Here is a 22,618-nt window from a genome sequence, read left to right on the forward strand (position 1 = left end):
GCATTTTATTTAACTCAATCTATTTCTCAAATTATTACAAAATAATTTAAATAACATAAACTAAGATATCTTTGATGAATAAAATTTAATTTAATCTTTCTTTTTTATTTAAGTTCCCTATTATATTTTCAAATAACATATATGATAAAGAAAATATTAATAAAATTAAAAATGAATATATTTTTTATATATAATGTGATTTCATAAAAAGAAAAGTTTAGAAAAATACTCTTGATATTAAAGTAAAGAAATAATCTTTTCTTTTAAAATTTATCGGTTATGTTTTTATGTAATTTTGTACTAATCATCACTTTATTTTTTGTAATTTTATTTTTGCAAATTAACATATACTAAATTACCAAAAGCTTTCTGGGCTAACATTAGAAAACTTATAGTATTATATTAATAATCTACAAAAAATACAAAAGCCCATTATCAAATGGTAGCAGATGAAAGCCCAATCTGATGAACTGTTTGTCTGTTTCCACGTCAATGGAAGAAGCAACAGGGAGGAGGAGCAATCTTCCGATTCGATCAGAGAGAGAGAGAGAGAGAGAGAGAGAGAGAGAGCAGTACAGGTCATCGATGCTTCAGTGTATATTTCTCCTCTCCGATTCCGGGTGAGTCATCTCCTCCTCTGACCCAATCAATCTGAAAGATTACATCTTTTGACCTTCTATGTTTTCACAGAGAGGTAATGCTGGAGAAACAGCTTACTGGTCACCGCGTCGATCGATCCATATGCGCTTGGTTCTGGGATCAAGCCGATTCCTTTAAGGTTTTATTATTCCCACACCTTAAAAGTTTCAATCTTTTTCGCTATTGATCCAACTTTGTGTGTGTTTGTTTGATTGGATAGTCACTTCCAGTGATTGCTTCACCAACGCATTACCTTTTTCAAATCGTTCGTGATGGCATCACTTTCTTAGCTTGCACTCAAGTTGAAATGCCGCCATTGATGGCAATCGAGGTGAATCTCTTTTCTAGATAACCAAATGTTTGTGTGTGTGTTTTTAACCATTTCGAGTTTTAGTTTCTCTGCAGAGTAGCTGATGTTCTGTCTGATTACCTTGGTGGGCTAAATGAAGATCTGGTCAAAGACAATTTCATCATTGTCTATGAGGTATCTTTGTTATAACTGTACACTGTTTAGAAACGCTAAGCTGTAACTATGCGCTCTGTTAGGGACTAGGGACTATGATTTATTTTATATATATTAGACTTATATAAGATATTTTAGTTTTTGAGTTTAATTATTAAATTATTTTGATGATTTATCAAAAGTAGATATACAAAACAAAAGAAATTTGACAAAATTGCGGGTTTGTACTAATATTATTACTTAATTTAATAGATTTAAACTAATTTAGATCGATTTAAACCGATTTAGAACGGCATAAATCGATTTAGAATGTTTAAACTGGTTTGAATCTTATAAGTCAGATTTAAAGAAAGTTGTTTTTCTAGAACCTTGATTGAAACTATGGAGGCTATTGCCTCACCCTCTCTTGTGACTTGCAGCTTTTGGATGAGATGATCGATAATGGTTTCCCTCTCACAACAGAACCGAACATCCTGAGGGAAATGATAGCTCCACCGAACCTTGTCAGCAAAATGTTGAGCGTTGTAACCGGAAACGCTTCAAACGTTAGTGACACGCTCCCTAGTGGAGCTGGCTCTTGTGTTCCCTGGAGACCTACTGATCCAAAGTACTCCAGCAACGAAGTCTATGTCGACCTTGTTGAAGAAATGGATGCAATCGTCAACAGGTTTGTACACCTGAAAGAAATCTTATTCGTTTAACATTCCAAAACTCAACTGGTTTTTGAAAACATTTTGTTTTCAGGGATGGAGAATTGGTAAAATGCGAGATTTATGGCGAAGTCCAAATGAGTTCTCAGCTCACTGGTTTTCCAGATTTGACACTGTCTTTTGCAAACCCTTCTGTCCTAGAAGACATGAGGTTTCACCCCTGTGTCCGGTTCAGGCCTTGGGAGTCTCATCAAGTTCTCTCCTTTGTCCCTCCAGATGGACAGTTCAAGCTCATGAGTTACAGGGTGAAGAAGCTGAAGAACACACCTTTATATGTAAAGCCTCAGATCACATCAGATTCCGGTACATGTCGGGTTAGTGTGTTAGTGGGGATCAGAAGCGACCCTGGAAAGACGATTGAGTCAATAACGTTGAGTTTCCAGCTTCCTCACTGTGTTTCATCGGCAGATCTCTCATCAAATCATGGAACTGTAACCATCCTCTCTAACAAGGTGGTCTGGCTTTTTACTTTAGTTCAGTTTCTTCATTCTGGAAAGTTTCCTTTTATGATTTGAGACTATGTTTTGCAGACGTGTACATGGACAATAGGGAGAATCCCAAGTGACAAGACTCCATGTTTGTCAGGGACATTAGCGCTTGAAACGGGCTTAGAACGGCTCCATGTGTATCCGACATTCAAAGTTGGGTTTAAGATAATGGGGATTGCTCTCTCTGGCCTAAGAATCGAGAAACTTGATCTTAAAACTATCCCTCCTCGTTTGTACAAAGGGTTTCGTGCTCAGACACGCGCTGGAGAGTTCGACGTCAGATTGTAGTTTTGTTGCTTTTCATGTCAAAATCTGGGAACTTTTGGGTTTTTGTTAATGGTTTGTGCCAAATTGTTGTATTTGTTTCAGAAAAAAGAACCGATACTTGTTCTGATTCATACCAATATCAAATTGCGCAAATGAAAATGGTAATGTTATGCAGGGTGTTCCGATCAAAATAGAAAAAGTAGTTTGGTTAAGAAATACTATAACGATATGGTTTGGTTATAAACTGCTCAAATCGATAAAAATGATTATTGAATTATAGCAAAACATAGTAATATAGAAATTTATTATTTTAAAGTTAAAAGTTACTTTAGGTTCACCTTTTAAAAAATAAATATTTTTTGCAATTTCATTGAAAGATTTTTTGTGTTAAACTTTAACTATTTGATAATACTATTATTATAAATTACTAATTTTTATTTTATTTTAAGGAAAGTATAATTATTGTAATTAAATTCATTTTAATAAGCATAAGAATTCAGTTACATGTTCACTAACAATCAAATTTTTGGATATCTTTTTTGAATTTTGAAAACGATCTTATTCGGATGTTATTAAAAATTGGATGATTAAATATTATTCAATCCAAAATTTTAGTAAATTAATATTTTTTAACATTTTTTACAAGTAATTAATTATAAATAAAAAATAAAAATATCTAATAAAATAAAAATAAATATAGATACTTGTTAATATGAAATAAATCAATTGTATGTAATAAAGTAAATGTAAAAATCATATTTCAAAAATAAATCAATATCATTTAATTTAAATTTTCAAATTTAGTAACATATATAAGAATGAAGCAAATACAATTATATAAATAGTAACAATTAGTATTAGGTTTTTATATTCTCTATCTAATTTAATGTAAATTTATTTTTAATGAATCATTACTTGTTTTTTGTAAATAGTAATTTAAAGGAAAACTAGATTTTGACCCGCGCTTAGAAAGCGCGGGTTTGTTTGTTTTTCATTTATTAATCGAAAACTGATTTGCAAATTACCATTATTTTTGTTTCGAACCATAACAATTGAGTTTTTAGGGTTTTATCATTTTTTTTTCTCTTCAAAATATGGTATTTTTTCGAAATATGGTAGTTGTTCTATGATAATGCTTGAGTTTTAAGATTTGTTTTCATATCTGACCTAGATTCATGGTTGGACCTATAGACCCGATACATTGTATATAAACCGGTTCGGATTTAATGAAAAATTCGTTAATTAAAAATCTGATATAACCAGGTAAAAATCCAAAAACTCACTATTAACCTGCAATCTGATACCATTGATCTAATTACAAAATATCTAATAGTAATTTTTTTTAAAATTGATTAAATTACTCATATATTTATTAATATTACATAAATTAGTGATTCCTTAGAATTTGATAAAATTTTATTATGTTATCCAAATAAAAAATGATAATACAAAAAACTTATTGATATGACAATATTAGTTTATTTCGTCTTTAATAACCTATTATAAGTTGGTGTTTTTATTTTAGATTTAAAAATTAATTTTAATATAGTTTTTAAAATTTTCTTGAACACTCGTAATTGCCATATCAATATTATGTATAAAATGACATTATAAATGGAAAAATGATATTCAAATATGTATATGATATATGGTGTAGGATATAGGATTTTGGTTTGTATTGAAAAAATGTATAATATTCAAATGATCTGTTTTGAATATTGATATGTATATTTAAGAAAATGATATTTTCATGTTTGCTAATTTATTTATAGTTCGTAATATATTTATACATATATTATATTTAAAGTTAGTATATCTTTTAAATATACATAGGCCCATTATTTATAGATCTATTTAGATGTACATGTAGGCCCAAAACCAAAAGACTTAAATGCCATTAATGAATTTTATTTATCCTTTGTAAAAATAAGGGTATTTTTGAAAAACTGTAATTTTCATTAAGTGAATGATCATCTTTTAATGGTATTGATATAATAAAGGGAAAATACCATTAAATTCAAAAAAGCATATGAAAAATAAAAGGGTAATGTTTTCTGTATCGAGCACAATTGATTACCATTTAAAAAAATATTTACCATCAATACTATTAAAAAGGAAGGAGTTTTAATAAGGAGGGCTTATTGAATTGGGGATTTCATCAAATTTTAGTTTTCTTCCAAATCCCATCTTATTGGATATGGTATTTGTAAAAGTTCATACAAATTCAAGGTTATTGGATATAACATTTGTAAAAATCCTATCAAAACTCTCCTTATTGAAAAATAAGGATTTCATCAAATGTTTTTATCAAAGATTATTTTAGATTATTAGAAAAATTGATTAACACTTCAAATTCAATAGAAACAAATACCACCTAAAGAGATGGAATTTCAGAAGAAAAAATCAATTGCGTAGTTCATCTTCTACCTCGTACTTTGTGGACGACAATTGCCATTCTCTATTCTTGTAACGTTGTTTCAGAACTATCTTTCTAGTTTCTCTGTGTCCCCTGCTTGCCTCACCCTTGACAATGAGTTCCTTTGAAAGGTTTGGAAAGAGCCATCACATTGCTTCGGGTCTGAGGCCAAACACTCTTGTCCAACACCGTCATTACCTCCGATCTCCTCTTCGATTTACTCTCTGTCGAGTCCCTTTTTGTGCAACCTCTCTGTCGAGTCCCTGACGCTCTGATTCCATGCTCTTCGATTTCCACATAACTCAAATCGTCTTGGAACACACGAGAACCAATCTTAATTACATTGCTCGACCTGTCCTGGACCAACAGAGTTCACTTGCTTTACATTCTCGCCACAGAAGCTTAGCAAACCAAAGACCACGATGACTACGAGAATGATGATGGTGCAGTTGATTTTTCTTCATTTGCTCTGTGTACTTAAAGATTTCGTTTTTTTGTTTTTGTTTCTGATACCTTCATTTTGTTATTGTATCCTTTGTTTTGTTATCCTTTGCTTTGTTTTGAGAGTGGAAACTTCACCAAAACTGAAGCTTTTCCTTTGGCGTAGGTGTTCGTTTGATATATACATGCACTTTTGTGTCTGTACATCCCAAACCTTTTTTGTGGTTTTAGTATAAACCTGATAAATACAGTCTATTTTCTCACCTAGTTTTAGGTTAATTGTATCTGTTGGCCACCAGAAAATAGGTTCTTTGTTGATGAGAAATAACGTGTGAGGACAGTTGCTTATGTTTTAGTTGAAGTCATTGAAGGGTCAGATGTTAAATTGTTAACCATCCGAGCTGAATGGTCAGTAGCAACACCCTATCAAAACCAATGTTCTTTCTAACAATATATGATTCTATCAACTCAATCTCAGTATGGAATTAACTGTATGAGCTTAGATTTGTTCTCAAACTCTGCAACTTGGAGTGAATAACTGAAGAAAACTAGTGTATAGTGTATACCACCTTGAAGTGGGGCCTCACGGATCTGCTAAATCACTTTCTTAAGCTTTATAGTCATCACACGTCTTTGATGAGCAACAAGGGACAGAACTGGAGATGTAACTGGGAGAACAGGTATGATGGTTGTAACATCACCTCTACTTGAATCATCCGGGAAAAAACATTTCGTTTTTTTCTTTAACAAACGAGCTTTAACGACGTCGTTACATATAAAGATAATCCTATGGTTTTTAAAAAAAGTCCTACCTAAATCCCCATCTAAATTACCACCAAAATCTCCAAATCCCTATTAAAATCTTCAAATTCCATTAAATTTAAAACTCCTGAAATTTTCTCAAATCCTTAGTCCAATAAGCCCCCCTAAATCTATTTAAAAAGGTTGTTTAGACCATTTCCTTAACTAACAATATTTTTGGTCTTACCATAATATTTAATTAACAATAAGTAACCAAAAATTTCTCTAACAAATATTTAATAATATATTTATTTATTAGACCACATTATTTTGTACAAGAACAAAGTTATACGACATATATACTTTCTTTTATTAGATGACGGTACCATTTGCTACACAAAAATAATGTACCACATATACTTTATTATATTATTCTCTAAACATGTCTCATTAGTCTCATAATTAATAAATGATTCATTTCACCCAATATAAATAAATTATATAAATCGTTTGATCCATCAACTATGTAACAATACACGCCAACCTTTTTATACTTCTGTTTTAAATTATGAAAAAGCTAATTCATATATTTACTAAGAATATATCTTACTTCGAAAAGTATTTAAATTTGAAACAAATCAAAAATTAAATATTCTTAAACTTTTATCCTATTTTAAAACCAAGATATAGCAACATTGTTACAAAATATTTTAAACAAAAAATAATATACCACAGATATGCTATTTAAGTTCAATAACTTTATCAACTTTAACAGATTTCATAACTCATTTAAAAATTGACATATATCATACATCATAATATATCATGTCATCATACATTATATATTTCCAAATATACAAAATCAAATTTTAATAAAGTAAACCATCTGTTAAAAATTATATATTTTACTTTAAATTATTTTTTATACAAAGTATTTATCATAAAATTTGTTATTTAACTTTTTGGTTTAGGTTTGGATTGGTTCTTTTCAGGTCATGATCGGTTCGAATCTATAATTCAAATACCTGTAAAATACCTGTAATTTTTAGGTACGTAACATGTCCGAATTAGTTTGGGTACACTACAAGAAAACATCGGGATACTGAGGGAAAAAATCGTCGGTATGTCGTCAGAATAACGCTATTCCGAGGACATACCGACGAAAAAAGTCATCGGAAATATCTCCTCGAAAATTCATACTTCCTCGGAATTCCGTCGGAAATTTCCGACGGAATTCCGAGAAAACAAAATTCCGAGGAAATTCCGAGGACACAAAGTTCGTCGGAAGGTTCCTCGGAATATACCGAGGGAATTCCGATGGTCCAATCCTTAGATGTTTCGACGAAATATTCCTCGGAATGTTTATTGGAAAATTTCGAGGAACATATGTTCCTCGGAATTTTCCGAGGAACGCCTTTCCCTCGGAAAATTCCGAGGAACGCCGATCCGTCGGAAAATTCCGAGGGACTACACTCCCTCGGAAAATTCCGACGAACGTTAAGTTCCTCGGAATTTTCCGAGGGAAGAAAGTTCCTCGGAATTTTCCGAGGAACTCCATTCCCTCGGAATTTCGAAAAAATTTATTTTTTAAAAAAATTAAAATTTTTTAAATTTAAATTCAAAAATTTAAAATTAAAATTGAATAAAACATAAAATAAAACATAGTAGATAATATTCAAAGTTAAATAAAACATTCCGAGTTTTTGGTAAAAAAAAAAAAAAACTACGGGTCTTGAATGTTCGGGAACACCTCGTTCGGGTACATCCTCTTCATCATCTCCATCATCTGCTCGTTCAGCCTCTTCTGGGTCTCATAGCCCGCCTGTTGAGCTGCCATCTGGGTCTCCAACGCAGATATCCGATCATCTTTGTCCTTCAGCTGAGCCGTAAGAACTTCTGGATCAACATATGGCGGTGGTGCAGAAGAAGGAGCAGCCCACCGGGAGCGACGACCCAAACCGACCAAACATCCCTTCTTCTTTGGAACCGACTGAAATATAAATAACCAAATTTAGATAATATAAATTGATGATAAAATAAAAATCAAGAAATAAATAAATTGAACTTTAAAACAAAAAAACTTACCGATTCAACGATTTCGTTGATTCGAACCCGGGACAAGTTGGTCGAAGCCGTCGAATCGTCATCATCGGTTTGAAGCTGAGACACTTCGTCGTACACCTGAGTTTGGACCAGGTCGACCACGTCCCTCACAAGACCATCATCAATCTGACCGGTCTTCTTGTTGGTATACGCCCTTTTCATTAGGGCGAGATCATCAACCGGGTTGCCCTCATTTTCTTCCGCCTTGAAAAAAAAATAAATTAAACAAACATTAGAAATTTGAAAAAATGCATAAAAAATAAAATTCTGAAACTTAAATAATTGAAGAAAAAGCGGTTGAACTTACCATGCGATCCGCGAGAGTGGCAATAGATTGGGCACCCAAGTTATGCTTGTAGATGCCCTTCCCTTTACGGTCGCTCCTGCGGTTGTTGGAGTTGGTGGAAGAAGTTTCTTTCGTCTCTTCCTTATCCCAATGCTCACACAACTCCTTCCAGACCGTGTCGTTCATCGACTTTGGGACCTTTTAATTTAAAAAAAAAAGTTTAATAATTTAAAAAATAGTTTAATAAATTAAAAATTGTTAATAAATTAAAAACAACCTTGTTTACTTCCCACTTCTTCTTCCACTCGTACATCTGCTTCCCATAGTTGTCCATAACTTTATGGACAAAATGGTTATAGATAGAGAGCGTATCATCGGAATTCCAGTTGAATTCTTGCCGAAATAGTTTAAAAATAGTTTTTAAGCACAAAAATATAAATAGTTTAATAATTACAAAAAAAATTTTAATAAATAAAAAATAGTTTAATAAATATAGAAAATAGTTTAATAATTACAAAAAAAAAAGTTTTAATAAATAAAAAATATTTTAATAATTAAAAAAGTAGTTTTAAAAATATTTAAAATGTTTAGTAAATATAGAAAATAGTTTAATAATCACAAAAAATAGTTTTAATAAATAAAAAATATAAGTAAAAAATTTGAATACTTACCGCAAACTGACGAAACCACAGATGCTGCTTCTCGAGAGAGAAGTGAGTGAAAGTCGGATGTCATACGGTTGATCCATGCGCTGATTCCGTTCCCGGATCGGTTGAACCTAATAAAAAGAACAAATTATTAATAATCAATCAAATTTTAAGGAAAAAAAAATAAAAGTTTAATTACCATGTTTGACCATGTCCATGTGGATACTCAGTGAGATAGGGAAGATGGTCACGACCGGGCTGTCGAACCAACTCCGCAACGCTCATCACTCTCGGAGGACCCGTAGGAGCAGGAGCGGGTGTAGCAGCGGGAGCGGGAGCAGCAGGAGCGGGTAATGGAGAGGGAGATGTATGGTAGGAGCTGTGGGGCGAAACGGAATCCTGAACATGGCTGGACGATCCCCGAGACTGGCTCTCCATACCACCCCGGCTACGACGCTGGCGAGGCCGGATCTGATCATCATTAGACCTGTAAATTAAAAAAAAATAGTTTTAATTAAAAATAGTTTTTAATCACAAAAATATAAATAGTTTAATAATTAACAAAAAAAGTTTTAATAAATAAAAAATAGTTTAAAAATTAAAAAAATAGTTTTAATAAACCCCAAAAACAGTTTAATAATTACAAAAAATAGTTTTAAAAATATTAAAAATGTTTAATAATTACAAAAAATAGTTTTAATAATATTAAAAATGTTTAATAAATATAGAAATTTATATTTTATATATAAAATACATAAAACGTTTTATTACCAAAAAAAATGATTTTAAATATTATATATATGATTTTTAATCACAAAAAAGTTTTATAGATTTTAAAAATCATTAATAAATATATAAATGATTTTAAAATGCAAAAAATAGATTTTAAATACAAAAAACGTTTTGAATATATATATATATATAATTACAAATTCGATTTTTATAACCACAAAATCAATAAAAACCAAAAAAAAATCCAAATCAAGTGAAATACATAATCAAACTCGATTTTACACAATCCTACCATTCAACCTAACAAAAATCTATAAATCTCATTCCAAAATCATCAAATCTACTTAAAAACTATACAAATCTACCCTAAGAGATTGGGATAGGGTTCTTACATGATTATGGGGGAGGATTAGGGGAGATTCGCCGGAAATCGCGAGAGAGAACGGTGGAGTCGCTGGAAATCGCGAGAGGGAGAGACTGTGCGGCGCGGAGAGAAAGAGAGAAATGGGGAAGAAGATCGGGCTCGCCCTAATATTATGAGGCGTCCGACGGAAACTATCCGTCGGAATTTCCTCGGAAATATTTTATATTTCCGTCGGAATTTCCTCTGAATTCTTTGATTCAATTTGCGCGAAATATTTGGCGGCTTGGTTTACCCGGTTAAATGAAATTATTCCGAGGAACCAGGATTCCTCGGAATACCCTCGGTAATTACCGAGGAAATTCTGAGGAACCAGGGTTTGGGGTTTTAAAACATCGATTATTTTCGCCGTATTTCATTTCTTATACAATTATAATGCATACCATTGAAGATTCTTTGTATAGATGATCATAAACCATGAAATAACACAATTTCAAAAATAATTGTAAGTATTCCCTTTACCGTTTATTAAAGTGTATAAGTGTTTCTCTTATGTTGTGTGGTTTTCGTTCATGCAATCGTAAAAGTGTTTGTTATTGGATAAAACACCAAAGTTCCTAGTTCCAAACATCATAATCTGGTTAAGACACTTAATGAAGGTTATATACGTGTTATTCAATCCGTAAAACGTCGTTTTCGGTTTAAAACCCCAAGTTCCTCGGAATTTCCTCGGAATTTTCCGAGGGAATTCCGAGGAAAAGGAATCTATAATCAAATCCCTAATTCGAGAAGATATATTCCGAGGAAATTCCGAGGAAATTCCGAGAAAATTCCGAGAAAAACCTATCTGTCCTCGGAATTTCCTCGGTATTTATATTTAAAAAAAAAAAAAAAATGTCGACGCTAGTCTGTTTCCGAGTCGTCATCACCAGATGAATCTGAATCTGGATCTTGGTAAAACTCTCCAATCACTGGTTCATCCTCTACGTGAACGGCGGCTTCCTCTCCGAAGTCGGTTAAATCGACTACAAGGCCAACTCCACCTAAATCTTCTGCTGCACTTAAGTTGCCGGATGTGCTTGGTTGTAGTGGGTCTTCCAGCTCAGAACTTCCCTGAACTCGGCCTCTCGGGTTGAGTCTTGTAACAGTAACCCATGGATCATCTCTGTTCCTTACCCGGGGGTACTTGATATAACAAACTTGATCGGCCTGAGAAGCAAGAATGAAAGGATCATAATATTGCAGCTTCCATCTTGAATTTACTGATGTAACACCAAATGCATCTGTTCTCACACCTCGATCTGGAGTGTTGTCGTGCCAATCACAATAGAAAACAGTACAACACAATCCAACCATGCCCAAATACTTGATTTCCAAAATCTCATTTATGTGTCCGTAGTATACATCATCTCCTGATGCAGAACAAACACCAGCATCGTAAGTCGTACTCGAACGTCTCCTCTTCTGAGTTGTGAATGCATATCCTCGAGTACAAAATCTTGGATATGACTTCACAACAAAGTTTGGTCCAACGACCATCTCGCGTATCCAATCGTCAAATGTTTTACCTCTGGCCAAACCATCACTCACATAAGTAAACACCCATCCACCAAATTCTCCCTGCTTCATTTCTTATAGTTCGTCCTCTGTGGCGTATCTATATTCGAACTGCTTTTCTGCCATGAAAATCCTTTCATATTGAAGAACATCTTCGCAGTTGGTGAGTAAATATGTTTGCAAATGACTGCGCTCCTGATCAGTAAGTCGACGGTCCTTTGGTTTTCCGCTAAGTCGTCCAATGTCTGTGAAAATGTCTGGAACCTTCCAATGATATGTTGCCCGTTCGCCTCTATCATCATGCCGAGCAGGTCTTCTGTTTTTGGTCTGAACTTCTGCTGGAAAGTAGTACTCGGCAAATTTTGAAGTTTCTTCATTGATCATCTGTGCGACTATAGACCCTTCCACCCTACTTAAATTTTTCACCATCTTCTTCAAATGGAACATATACCGCTCATACAGATACATCCATCTATACTGCACAGGACCACCAAGTTCCAATTCTCTTACCAGGTGAATAACAAGATGCTCCATAACATCAAAAAATGAGGGAAGAAATATCTTCTCAAGGTTGCACTGAATCACAGCTATGTTAGTCTTCAAATTTTCAATACCTTCAAGAGTCACTGATCTTGTGCATAAATCGCGGAAGAAACCACTTATCCCTGCAATTGCTTCATGAACATTTCGTGGTAATAGTTCTTTGAAGGCAAACGGAAGGAGGCGCTGCATCATTACATGGCAATCATGGTTTTTCAAGCCAGTAAACTTTCCTTCTTTTCTGTCGATACAGTTACGTAAATTAGATGCGTAACCGTCTGGAAATTCCACATCGTTTGAAATCCAATCAAAGAACGCATCCTTTCCCGCTGCATCAAGTCGGTATATGGGAAAAGGAGCCCTACCACTCTCATCAACATGAAGTTCTGAACGAGCACATATATCGACTAAATCCAGTCTTGACTTCAAATTATCCTTTGTTTTACCTTGAACATTAAGGATCGTGTTCATGAGATTGTCAAAAAAGTTCTTCTCAATATGAATGACATCTAAATAATGCCTTAGTAGATGATCCTCCCAGTATGGCAGATCCCAAAAAATACTTTTTTTGTGCCAGTTATGTAGGTTTCCAACACCATCTATCGGAAAATGCTCATGTCCACCGACGTCTGGCGTCCTTTCTGCACCAAAATCTCTAAGTTGTGTCTTCAAATCTTTCCCACGAATTTCCGGAGGTGAACTGTCAAACACCCTCTTATTCTTCGTAAACAAATTCCTACTTCTACGATATGGATGATCTGGTGGTAGAAATCTCCTGTGACAGTCAAACCAACACGTTTTCCTTCCGTGTTTTAGTTGGAAAGCATCAGTGTTATCTTGACAATATGAACATGATAGCCTTCCATGCGTTGTCCATCCAGATAACATACCATATGCTGGAAAATCACTTATTGTCCACATTAGTACTGCCCGCATTTGAAAGTTTTCGTTATACGAAACATCGTATATTTCAGCACCTTGAGCCCATAGTTGTTGCAACTCAAATATTAGTGGCTGAAGAAACACATCAAGTGATCTCTTAGGATGCTCTGGTCCGGGAACGAGAATCGAGAGAAACAAAAACTCTCGTCGCAAGCACAAGTTTGGGGGTAGGTTGTATGGTGTAAGAATGACTGGCCATAGAGAATATTGTCTTCCACTCTTGCCAAACGGGCTGAAACCATCAGTACATAATCCAAGGTAGACATTTCTTCTCTCATACGCAAAGTCGGGATACTTTGATTGGAAATGCTTCCACGCTTTTGCATCTGAAGGATGTCTGATCTCACCATCTGTTGAGTGCTCCGCATGCCATCTCATTGGTTGCGCTGTGCGTTCAGACAGATACAGCCTCTGCAACCTTTCCGTCAAAGGCAAATACCACATCCTTTTATATGGTACTGGAACTCTTCCACTCGTATCTTTATAACGAGGCTTCCCACAAAATTTGCATGAAACCCGCTGTTCATCCGCCCTCCAATAAATCATGCAGTTGTCTCTGCATACATTTATTACCTGATACGATAAACCAAGACCAGCTACGAGTTTCTGAACCTCGTAGTATGAGCCAGGAGCTACATTATCTTCGGGTAGAATACCTTTTACATAATCAGCAATCGCATCCACACAGTCTTCAGCCAAATTATAATCCGTCTTAATGCCCATCAATCTTGTAGCAGATGATAAAGCTGAATGACCATCTCTGCAACCTTCGTACAATGGTTGCTTTCCAGCATCCAACATATCATAAAATCTCCTAGCTTCGGCATTGGGTAAATCTTCCCCTCTAAAATGATCATTTACCATCTGCTCAGTACCTACACCGTAATCTACATCCGTTCTAATTGGATCTTCTAATCTAACCGCTGGCTGAGGTTCGCTAGTACTACCATGTTCATAATCAGTTTCCCCATGATGATACCAAATTTTGTAACTTCGTGTAAACCCACTCAAATATAGATGAGTCCAAACATCCCACTGTTTAATAACTTTTTTATTTTTACAATTAGAGCAAGGACATCTTAACATACCTGTTTTTTCTTCCGGTTGTCGGTGAACTAACCCCATGAATTCGGTTATACCTTGTTGGTATTCTTCCGTAAGCAATCTCGTGTTCGGATCCAAATGAGGTCGATCGATCCAAGAACGAAAATAATTTGAAGAAGACATGTTTTTTATGAATCAAATTCGTGTGTAAAGAGAGTGAGAGGGAGGATGAAGATATGGAGTGAATGAAGAGGAAGAGGGGTGCTTGTATTTATAGTTGAAATCCTGCCGACAGACCGAGGAAATTCCGACGGAATTCTGATGCAAACGGCTAGTTCGTCGGAATTTCCTCGGAATTTTTAAAATCCCCCAACGGCTCTCCAACGACTCTCTAACGTCTATAATATTTTCTCGGAATTCATCGGTTTTTTTCGAGGAATACAATTTTCCTCGGTATTCCGTCGAAATATTCCGACGGAATGAATTTTCCTCGGAATTCCGTCGGTATATTCCGAGGAAATTCCGAGGAAACCAAATTTTGTGTTTCCTCGGAATTTCCTCGGAAACTCCTCGGTATATTCCGAGGAATTCATTTTCAGTCGGAACGTCCGTCAGAATACCGCTGTTTTCTTGTAGTGGTATCGAGGAACCAAAAAATACTCTAAGTACCTGAAAACCCAAAAACAAATACTGAAACACATACCCAAAAACCCAAACAAGTACCCAAAATATTGAAATACCGAAAAAATCCAAAATTTTACCTGAAATCTGATCCAAGGAACTAAAAAATACCCAAAAAAATTTCGAATACCCTATATATTTTTTATTACAATTTTACTCAAAACCTGAAACTAAAATCGTAAACCTGAACGCAAAACTTTAAAAGTATTCGCAATACCAAAAACATATCTATAATACTCGAATATACCTAATATACACAAAAAATTCAGGTACTTGGGTTTTAGGTAGGGTCTCGGTTAAGATATTGACTCAAAAAAAATTTACGGGTCCAAAAAAAAATTGAATATGTACTTTGTCCTAGATCCAAACCCAAACAGCACCAATATTTCCAGATCGATTTCAGTCTGGTTTCACGGATCTGAAAAATATTCATATATAATAGAGAGAATTACGTAAGAGTATATATATAAAATCATAAATAAACTAATTCATAAATTATACAATTTTAAATAAATTTCTTCATCGATATAATATAACTTTTGTACCATAATAATGCATAACAATTTTAAAATACTAATTCATAATCTTTGTTTTTAATCCAAAGAAAAACCCACGCTTTCGAAGCGCGGATCAAAATCTAGTTGAAGTTAAAGTAGAGAAAATATTGAAAACAAATTAAATATTTGTTCATTTGTCATCTAAATTTTATCAAAATTTAAGATATGTTTATATTGTTTTACTTATTGGCTCATTCACCAACCCTAGTATCTATAAATGAATATGGTCTTAGCTATAATCTGGATTTAAGGAAAATAATCTATCCTAAGATGTATATTCAGATAACTTGACGGGCAACATATATACAATTCGTGGTATGTTTAAGTTTAACCTAACCTTTTCTCATAATACGTTTTTAATTAATAATTGAATAAACAGAAAGTATTTTGGATGTGGTCGTGGAATCTGGATATGCAGAAAATATTTAACTTTCAGATGTATACTCCAAAATTTTAGACAACAACATATATATTTTTATGGTACGTTTATTTCATCAACTTATAGGAGAATGAATCTAACTTTATTTGTGGAAGTCATTACAATTCAATAGTTTGACTAAAATTTCATCAAAGTATGTTAAAATCGTCTCTATAATATTTATTTATAGTTTGTAATAAAACAATCAACTTTAAAAAGAAATAGTCTAACTTTATTAACAATATGTTGACAAAAAAACTTTATTAACAATATATTTTTTATTACTAATTGAGTAAATATAAACATATTTGTATGAATCATTTTAACCGCAAGACTTTTATATGGGAGATTCAAGCCATCTATTCCAGCCTAACTTGGTGGGCATCAAAGTTCACCTCATGACTCATGTGTTTATTTATGCTCATGTCTATCGAGAATCAAATCAAGTGGTACACACTTAAGCGCAAAAAGTATATGTTGCTGATGGTTTTACGACTTGTAATAATTATGTTTTTTTGTGCTTAATTGTAATAATTATGTTCCAGTATAGTTATCATCCATATTATATTATGAAATTTTTAACGTTAAAACCCCTTAACTAAGTTTGTATTGGGTAAAAACTGTCGAACTAAATATTTAACGGAAAAATCTCTAAACTAACTTTATTTAATGAATTAAATTCTAAGAAATCATAACTACCATTATTACTGGTAAATCTTTAGTTTAGTGATTTGTACATTAAGTAAACATAGTTGAGGGGTTTAGACTGTATGAATATATAGCAGTAGAACCTGGATTTGAGGAAATATTTAATTTTAGGATGTAGTGTTAAAAAATTTAAACTGCAACATTCATCAACTAACTACAATTGATTCATGTACTTTTTTGCTTTTTCTTTATTAATGTTCCTCATATGCTACACTGCGCTTAAATAAGGTGACCGTCCTACCTACAAATTGTAAACTTCGATTTCACACGTGTCAATACATTATCGTGATAAACTGTAACGTTGGTCTCCCCACCCAAATCACTTTAATTTAGGCCATAAATCTGCCCCAACTGTAACCATTAAAGACCTATACAATGCATCACATTTTTAATTTTATTTTCCATTTCATTCCAATAACCAAAAATAATATTTTCACCTAACAATGTATTAAAATTTATTATATGATATGGGATGATCTTAATTCAACGTTGGATATGTTCAGCTGATATAAATGAATGGCCATTAGAAGTAGTCTGATGTTTCAGTTTTTGCAGATTTAATTTTAACAACTGAAGATACAGAGTTAAGGCATTGGATCAACTACTTTCTTTGCTCAAACTGTGTTAGGGGTTTTTTCATATCCCAATGTCATTTAATGTTTTGACTTTAGCACCGTTTGTAGAAACGTTTCATGTTTATACACTGAACGAACGAGACATGAATAAATTTCGGTGGCATGTTCCGTAATTAAATGAAGAATCCAAGGGTAAATCCAAAGGATACCACCTATAAATCAAAAGGCAAACAAGGCAACTTAAAAACACAAAAGACAGAGATCTCAAAAACAAAGAAAAAAAAAAGACAGGGAGAGATGGGTTTGGTTACAGATGAAGTGAGAGCTAGGGCAGAGAAATACACAGGAGACGAGTTATGCCGCGAGAAGACCAAGGAGTTCCTCAAGGAAGTAGACATGCCTAATGGGTTATTGCCATTGAAGGACATAGAAGAGGTTGGATACGACAGAGAAACAGGAGTTGTGTGGCTGAAGCAGAAGAAGAGCATCACTCACAAGTTTGAATCTATCGGGAAACTTGTCTCTTACGGCACTGAGGTCACTGCCGTGGTGGAAGTCGGAAAGATCAAGAAGCTTACCGGTGTTAAGGCCAAGGAGCTTCTGATTTGGGTCACTCTCAACGAGCTTGTCTTGGAGCAGCCAACAAGTTCAGGGAAGATCAATTTCAGGACACCGACCGGATTGTCCAGGACTTTCCCTGTTTCAGCTTTTGTGGTTCCTGAGGTTGAGAAGCCTGCACCTGTTAAAGAAGCTATTGCAATTTAAAGATGCTTACTTACTCAAGTCTCTCTCTTTTTAATTATCTGAATTATGTATTACTTTCTACATGTTATGCTTAATTCTCTACTTTAATAAGATATTTTTCAGTCTAAACCGACATAAACCGGAATATCTTTCACAAACCTATCAACAAGCAAAGCTTGAATTGTCTAGATCTGAAACCTTTTGATGTTAACATTTCAACAGAAAGCTACTTTTTGAATGAATGATCAATGTCACATGTGCCTATCTTTTTCCTTTAATAAAAGGAAACTCAGAGGTTACTTCACAACCAACCATTTCTTCAAAGTTTCTTGTAAGCTATGACAATTCAAAACATCAATACAAGAAAGAAAGGCTATGCTAGAAATAGACAAACAACATTTGTTCCATTGAGGCCGGTTAAGATTGTCCTGATATCAAAAGTTGCCCATACCTGATCTAAAATGAGGTATGCGGAGCTTTGTTCTTTACTATGTAGGACCACTCTCCATTACTGTATCTACCCATAAAGAGATTTGCTCACTAATGGTAGTTAACTCCAGAAAGATTCTCACCCACTTTCAGATTTTGTGGTCAAGTTCCAGCTTCTTGAACTAAGGAGAAGTCAGCTTCTCTGGTCTCCTCTATCACTAACCCCAACACTGAATACACAGAGACAGCACAAGGACAAGCTTTATCACTCACAGCGAAGCTACAAACCTGGTTCTCCACCAGGATCCAGCTCACACCCGCTTCCTTTTTGTTCCCCATCATCCTCATCATCTTCCTCACTCTCGCGTAATCTCCCCATTTCCTTTCCGCTGCATAGATATACGAAAGCATCACATAAGTCCCCATCATCCTCGGTTTCAACTCCATAACTCTACTCGCAGCCAATCTGCTTATCAACCCCGTGTGCTTATGCGCTTTACAAGCTCCCAGGATCGCTCCCCACGTGGACTCGTCCGGCTTAAACGGCATCGTCTCAACCAACTCATAAGCCTCTCCTATTCTCCCAGCTCTTCCAAGCAAATCAACAACACAGTTGTAGATATCTCGGTCTGGCTCTATCCCATACTCGCTCTCCATCGCATTAAAGTACTTCAACCCTCTCTCCACCAAACCGGCGTGGCGACACGCGCTCAGAACCGCCATGAACACAATCCGGTCCGGTCTAATACCAACACTCACCATTTCATCGAAAAGCTCGACAGCTTCTGCTCCATAACCATGCGATCCGTAACCAATCATCATCGAGGTCCAGGAGACAAGGTTCCTCCTGTCCGCAATCTCGGCAAACACTCTTTCAGAGTCAGGCACGTCGCCGCATTTAGCGTACATGTCGATCAAAGCGTTCGCTAACTCGACGTTCTTGTTGAACCCTCTTCTGTATATCCTTCCGTGAAGCTGCTGGCCACAGTTTAACGCTGCTATGTTAGCGCATGCGGCTACTAAGCTTGTGAAAGTGTAGCAGTTTGGTACGAAGCCTTGTTGCGACTCGAACCGCTGGAACATGAGGAGGGCTTCGCTGCTGTCTGATCGCTCAAGCTCGGATATCAAAGTGTTCCATGTGATGAGATCTCTGTCTACCATCTCATGGAAGTAGCGTTTGGCTTCTGTTAAGTATCCGCACCTGCAGTATAAGTCAAGAATAGAGTTCATCACTGGAAGGTTAGAGTGAAAGCCACGTTTAACTACCGACGAATGGATCTGTTTTCCAGTTGTCACGGAATCGATGGAAGCGGAAGCTTTAACAGCTATCGTTATACAATGAGGAGTCACATCTTCATTTTCCTGAACATATAAAACATATCAAAATGGTGAAATGTCAATCCTAAAACCCGAAAACCAAACCGGAACCGAACCAAAGAAAAACTGAGACCAAACCAAACCAAAAATTTGCAAAAATCCAAAACAGTTCCTATATTTTTAAACACAAAAAACCTGAACCTAACCAAAAAATTGAGTCCGAAACCGAACCGGTACCCATAAAAATATTACTTATTTTTAATTTAATATATATAAATATAATTTATAAATAAAAACTTCAAAAAAAAAAACAAATTACCCGAGTAACCCAAATACTTTTTTCGGCTTTTTCTGGTTTAACTCGGTTTTTGGGATTTAAACCCAAAGTAATTCTAATTCGGTTCCACTCTGGAAACCCTACCCAAACTAATCCAATCGTCCAGTTCCTAAACGGGTCCTAAACACTCCAACCCGGAAACCGAATAACCCACCCTGAAGAGAAAACCCGAGTGCCCAGTACTAAGCAATTCACTCAAAATGTGAGGAACATAAGCAACTTACCAGCAACATTTGCTTATACATCTTTAAACCGCCAATGCCATCACCTAAGTGTGTAAAACCGGTGATTAGAGTAGTCCAAGTGACTTCGTTTTTGACCTTGATAAACCGAAAAATCAAACAAGCAGCGTCCATTGTTGCAGAACAAGTAGCGTACATATTCATCAAGGCATTGTCAACGTAGATAGAACCTTCCATACCAAGTTTGATAACAACCCCATGAACCAAACGACCATACGCCAAAACCTTCATGTCTCTACAAGAAGTGAGGACGCTAGAAAGAGTGAACTCATTCGGGTTCGTTCCTTGCCTCATCATCTCACGGAAACACTCCCAAGCGCGTGCGTTGTGAATAGAAGAAGCGTAACCTTTGATCATCGCGGTCCAAGCGACTACGTCTCTCTCAGGCATTTCGTCGAACAGTGAGCGTGCTTCTTCCACTAAGCCTTTTTCGAAGTACGAAATGATGAGATTTGTTGCTAAAATGTGATGCTTCCTGGGTTTGTAAGGAGACTCTGTGTTTTGGTCCGACTCGACGCAGGCGATACGTAGAGAGCTTCTCACAAAGTTTGGGATTGGTTTAAACGCGTTGGAGCGTACAAGTTTTGTGAAGCCCATGTCTTTGCCTTCAGACCGCAGCAGTGTCCGCTCATAGTTTGTACGCAACTTTTTGTAGGTTCTGTAGTTTGATCAGGTCTTTTCCGGGTTCAGGCATGGTTCATGGTTCAGACCTGAACAGGTTCTGATTATTAGTTTGTTCGGGACAGGTTCTGATTATTGGTTTGGTTCAAAATCCAGATTAGATAAAAACCGGAAAACTTGGTTCAAAACGGGCGAAACCGGTGATCCTGGTCGACACTAAAACCCGGTTCTGGTATATTTAAAATTATATATTAGGCTAATCCTTGTTATTGATAATTTGCTAATAATACTTAATAGCTGTCGTTGTTAATAATTTCTCCAAAAAAAAAAAACACAACGTCTTCTCTTCGTCTCTCGTACACCATCCTCATCATCTGAATTTTCCATTGTCACAAGATTTGGAACTGCACAATTGTAAGAAAAAGTAACTATCGTTTGATTCACTGATTCTCTTTAACCACAAGATTTGATATAACAATATTAATGTATTATTCTTTTGCTCAACGTTCAGTTCGTCGGAAACGGAAAGATGTCACAGCTTCGAGATATGTAACAGAATGCACTGAGCAAAATGGGAAGAGAACTTTGATGGGGAAATTACATATTTATCACTTTTATGGTACCACTTTTCATTTTTACCACCACTAAAGAAACATTTTCAAAATTACATTTTTCATTAAGTGATAAAAGACTTTTATGTTCATGTTATATATATATAATAAATTATTATTTAAATAAAAAAATTTAAAAAATTTTAAAAATAAAAAATAAATAAGAAATATTTTTTTTTATGTTTTCGAATTATACTTTTTCAAATTTGAACTTTTTTATAATTTTTTTTTGAAATTCTTTTTTTTTCGAATTTTTTTTTTTTCAAATTTCTTTTTGAAAAACAAAAATTATGTTTGAAACTATTTTTTAATATTCTTTATATATTTTTTAAGTATTTATTTATATATTTATTAGAATCTTAAATTTCACATTCCAAAAACCATACCCCATCCCTCAATTCTAAACCTTAAATCTAGATTAGTTAACCCTAAGGGTATAATTGTCTTTTACCCTTCACTAAAAATGATGGTAAAATTGGTTAGTGTAAACATGAAAAGTGGTACTATGAATGTGCTATTTGTGGCAATTTCTCAACTTTGATTTGTGACTTTTGTCGGAAAGAGAGCGGAGGTGGAGACATTAAGATGATACCGGTGAATAAGTTGATGATATTTTATCATTCTCCAACAGATTTTTTTTTGTTAATTTACTTTGTCATGTTTTCATTTAGTTCATTATGTATTCAAGATTTGGTTGTTATTTTTCTATTTTTGATACTATTTTTAGATATTATAATTATTATTTTTTTGAATTGAATTTTTAGATATTATTCATTGGATGATTTATATATATGATTACCGGTTGAACCTATCCAACCAGTCAACCAGTGAGTACGCTGAATCGGTATTCGGTCCGGTTTTTAAGACATTGACAAAAAAGAAAATGCAAGTCTTTTGTCTTTTTTTTTGTCAACTCAAGTCTTTTGATTTCTTGTTATTGTTTTTTTTGTTATTTTTTTTTAATTTATAAATAAATTGCATTGATCCATGGTTCTTTACCA

General features: G+C 34.6%; 3 protein-coding genes across 3 annotated transcripts; 2 read left to right on the forward strand and 1 right to left on the reverse strand.

Annotated features, from left to right (window-relative positions):
- Positions 1–429: 429 nt before the first annotated feature.
- LOC103838673 (AP-3 complex subunit mu) lies at positions 430–2,741 on the forward strand. Its single transcript, XM_009115121.3, has 7 exons — positions 430–620; positions 691–778; positions 860–970; positions 1,034–1,123; positions 1,522–1,769; positions 1,847–2,264; positions 2,343–2,741. The coding sequence occupies exons 1-7, from the start codon at positions 466–468 to the stop codon at positions 2,586–2,588; spliced, it is 1,356 nt and encodes a 451-aa protein (XP_009113369.2). The 5' UTR covers positions 430–465; the 3' UTR covers positions 2,589–2,741.
- A 14,803-nt stretch (positions 2,742–17,544) lies between these two features.
- On the forward strand, positions 17,545–18,195 carry LOC103838680. The gene has a single exon (XM_009115132.3). The coding sequence runs from the start codon at positions 17,614–17,616 to the stop codon at positions 18,079–18,081; it is 468 nt and encodes a 155-aa protein (XP_009113380.2). The 5' UTR covers positions 17,545–17,613; the 3' UTR covers positions 18,082–18,195.
- On the reverse strand, positions 17,950–21,851 carry LOC103838678 (putative pentatricopeptide repeat-containing protein At1g56570). The gene is made up of 2 exons (XM_009115131.3): positions 20,368–21,851; positions 17,950–19,851 (listed from the first exon to the last, which is right to left on the reverse strand). The coding sequence occupies exons 1-2, from the start codon at positions 20,980–20,982 to the stop codon at positions 18,652–18,654; spliced, it is 1,815 nt and encodes a 604-aa protein (XP_009113379.1). The 5' UTR covers positions 20,983–21,851; the 3' UTR covers positions 17,950–18,651.
- Positions 21,852–22,618: the final 767 nt, after the last annotated feature.

This window comes from Brassica rapa, chromosome A09 (assembly GCF_000309985.2).
Source record: "Brassica rapa cultivar Chiifu-401-42 chromosome A09, CAAS_Brap_v3.01, whole genome shotgun sequence".
Lineage (NCBI taxonomy): Eukaryota > Viridiplantae > Streptophyta > Magnoliopsida > Brassicales > Brassicaceae > Brassica > Brassica rapa.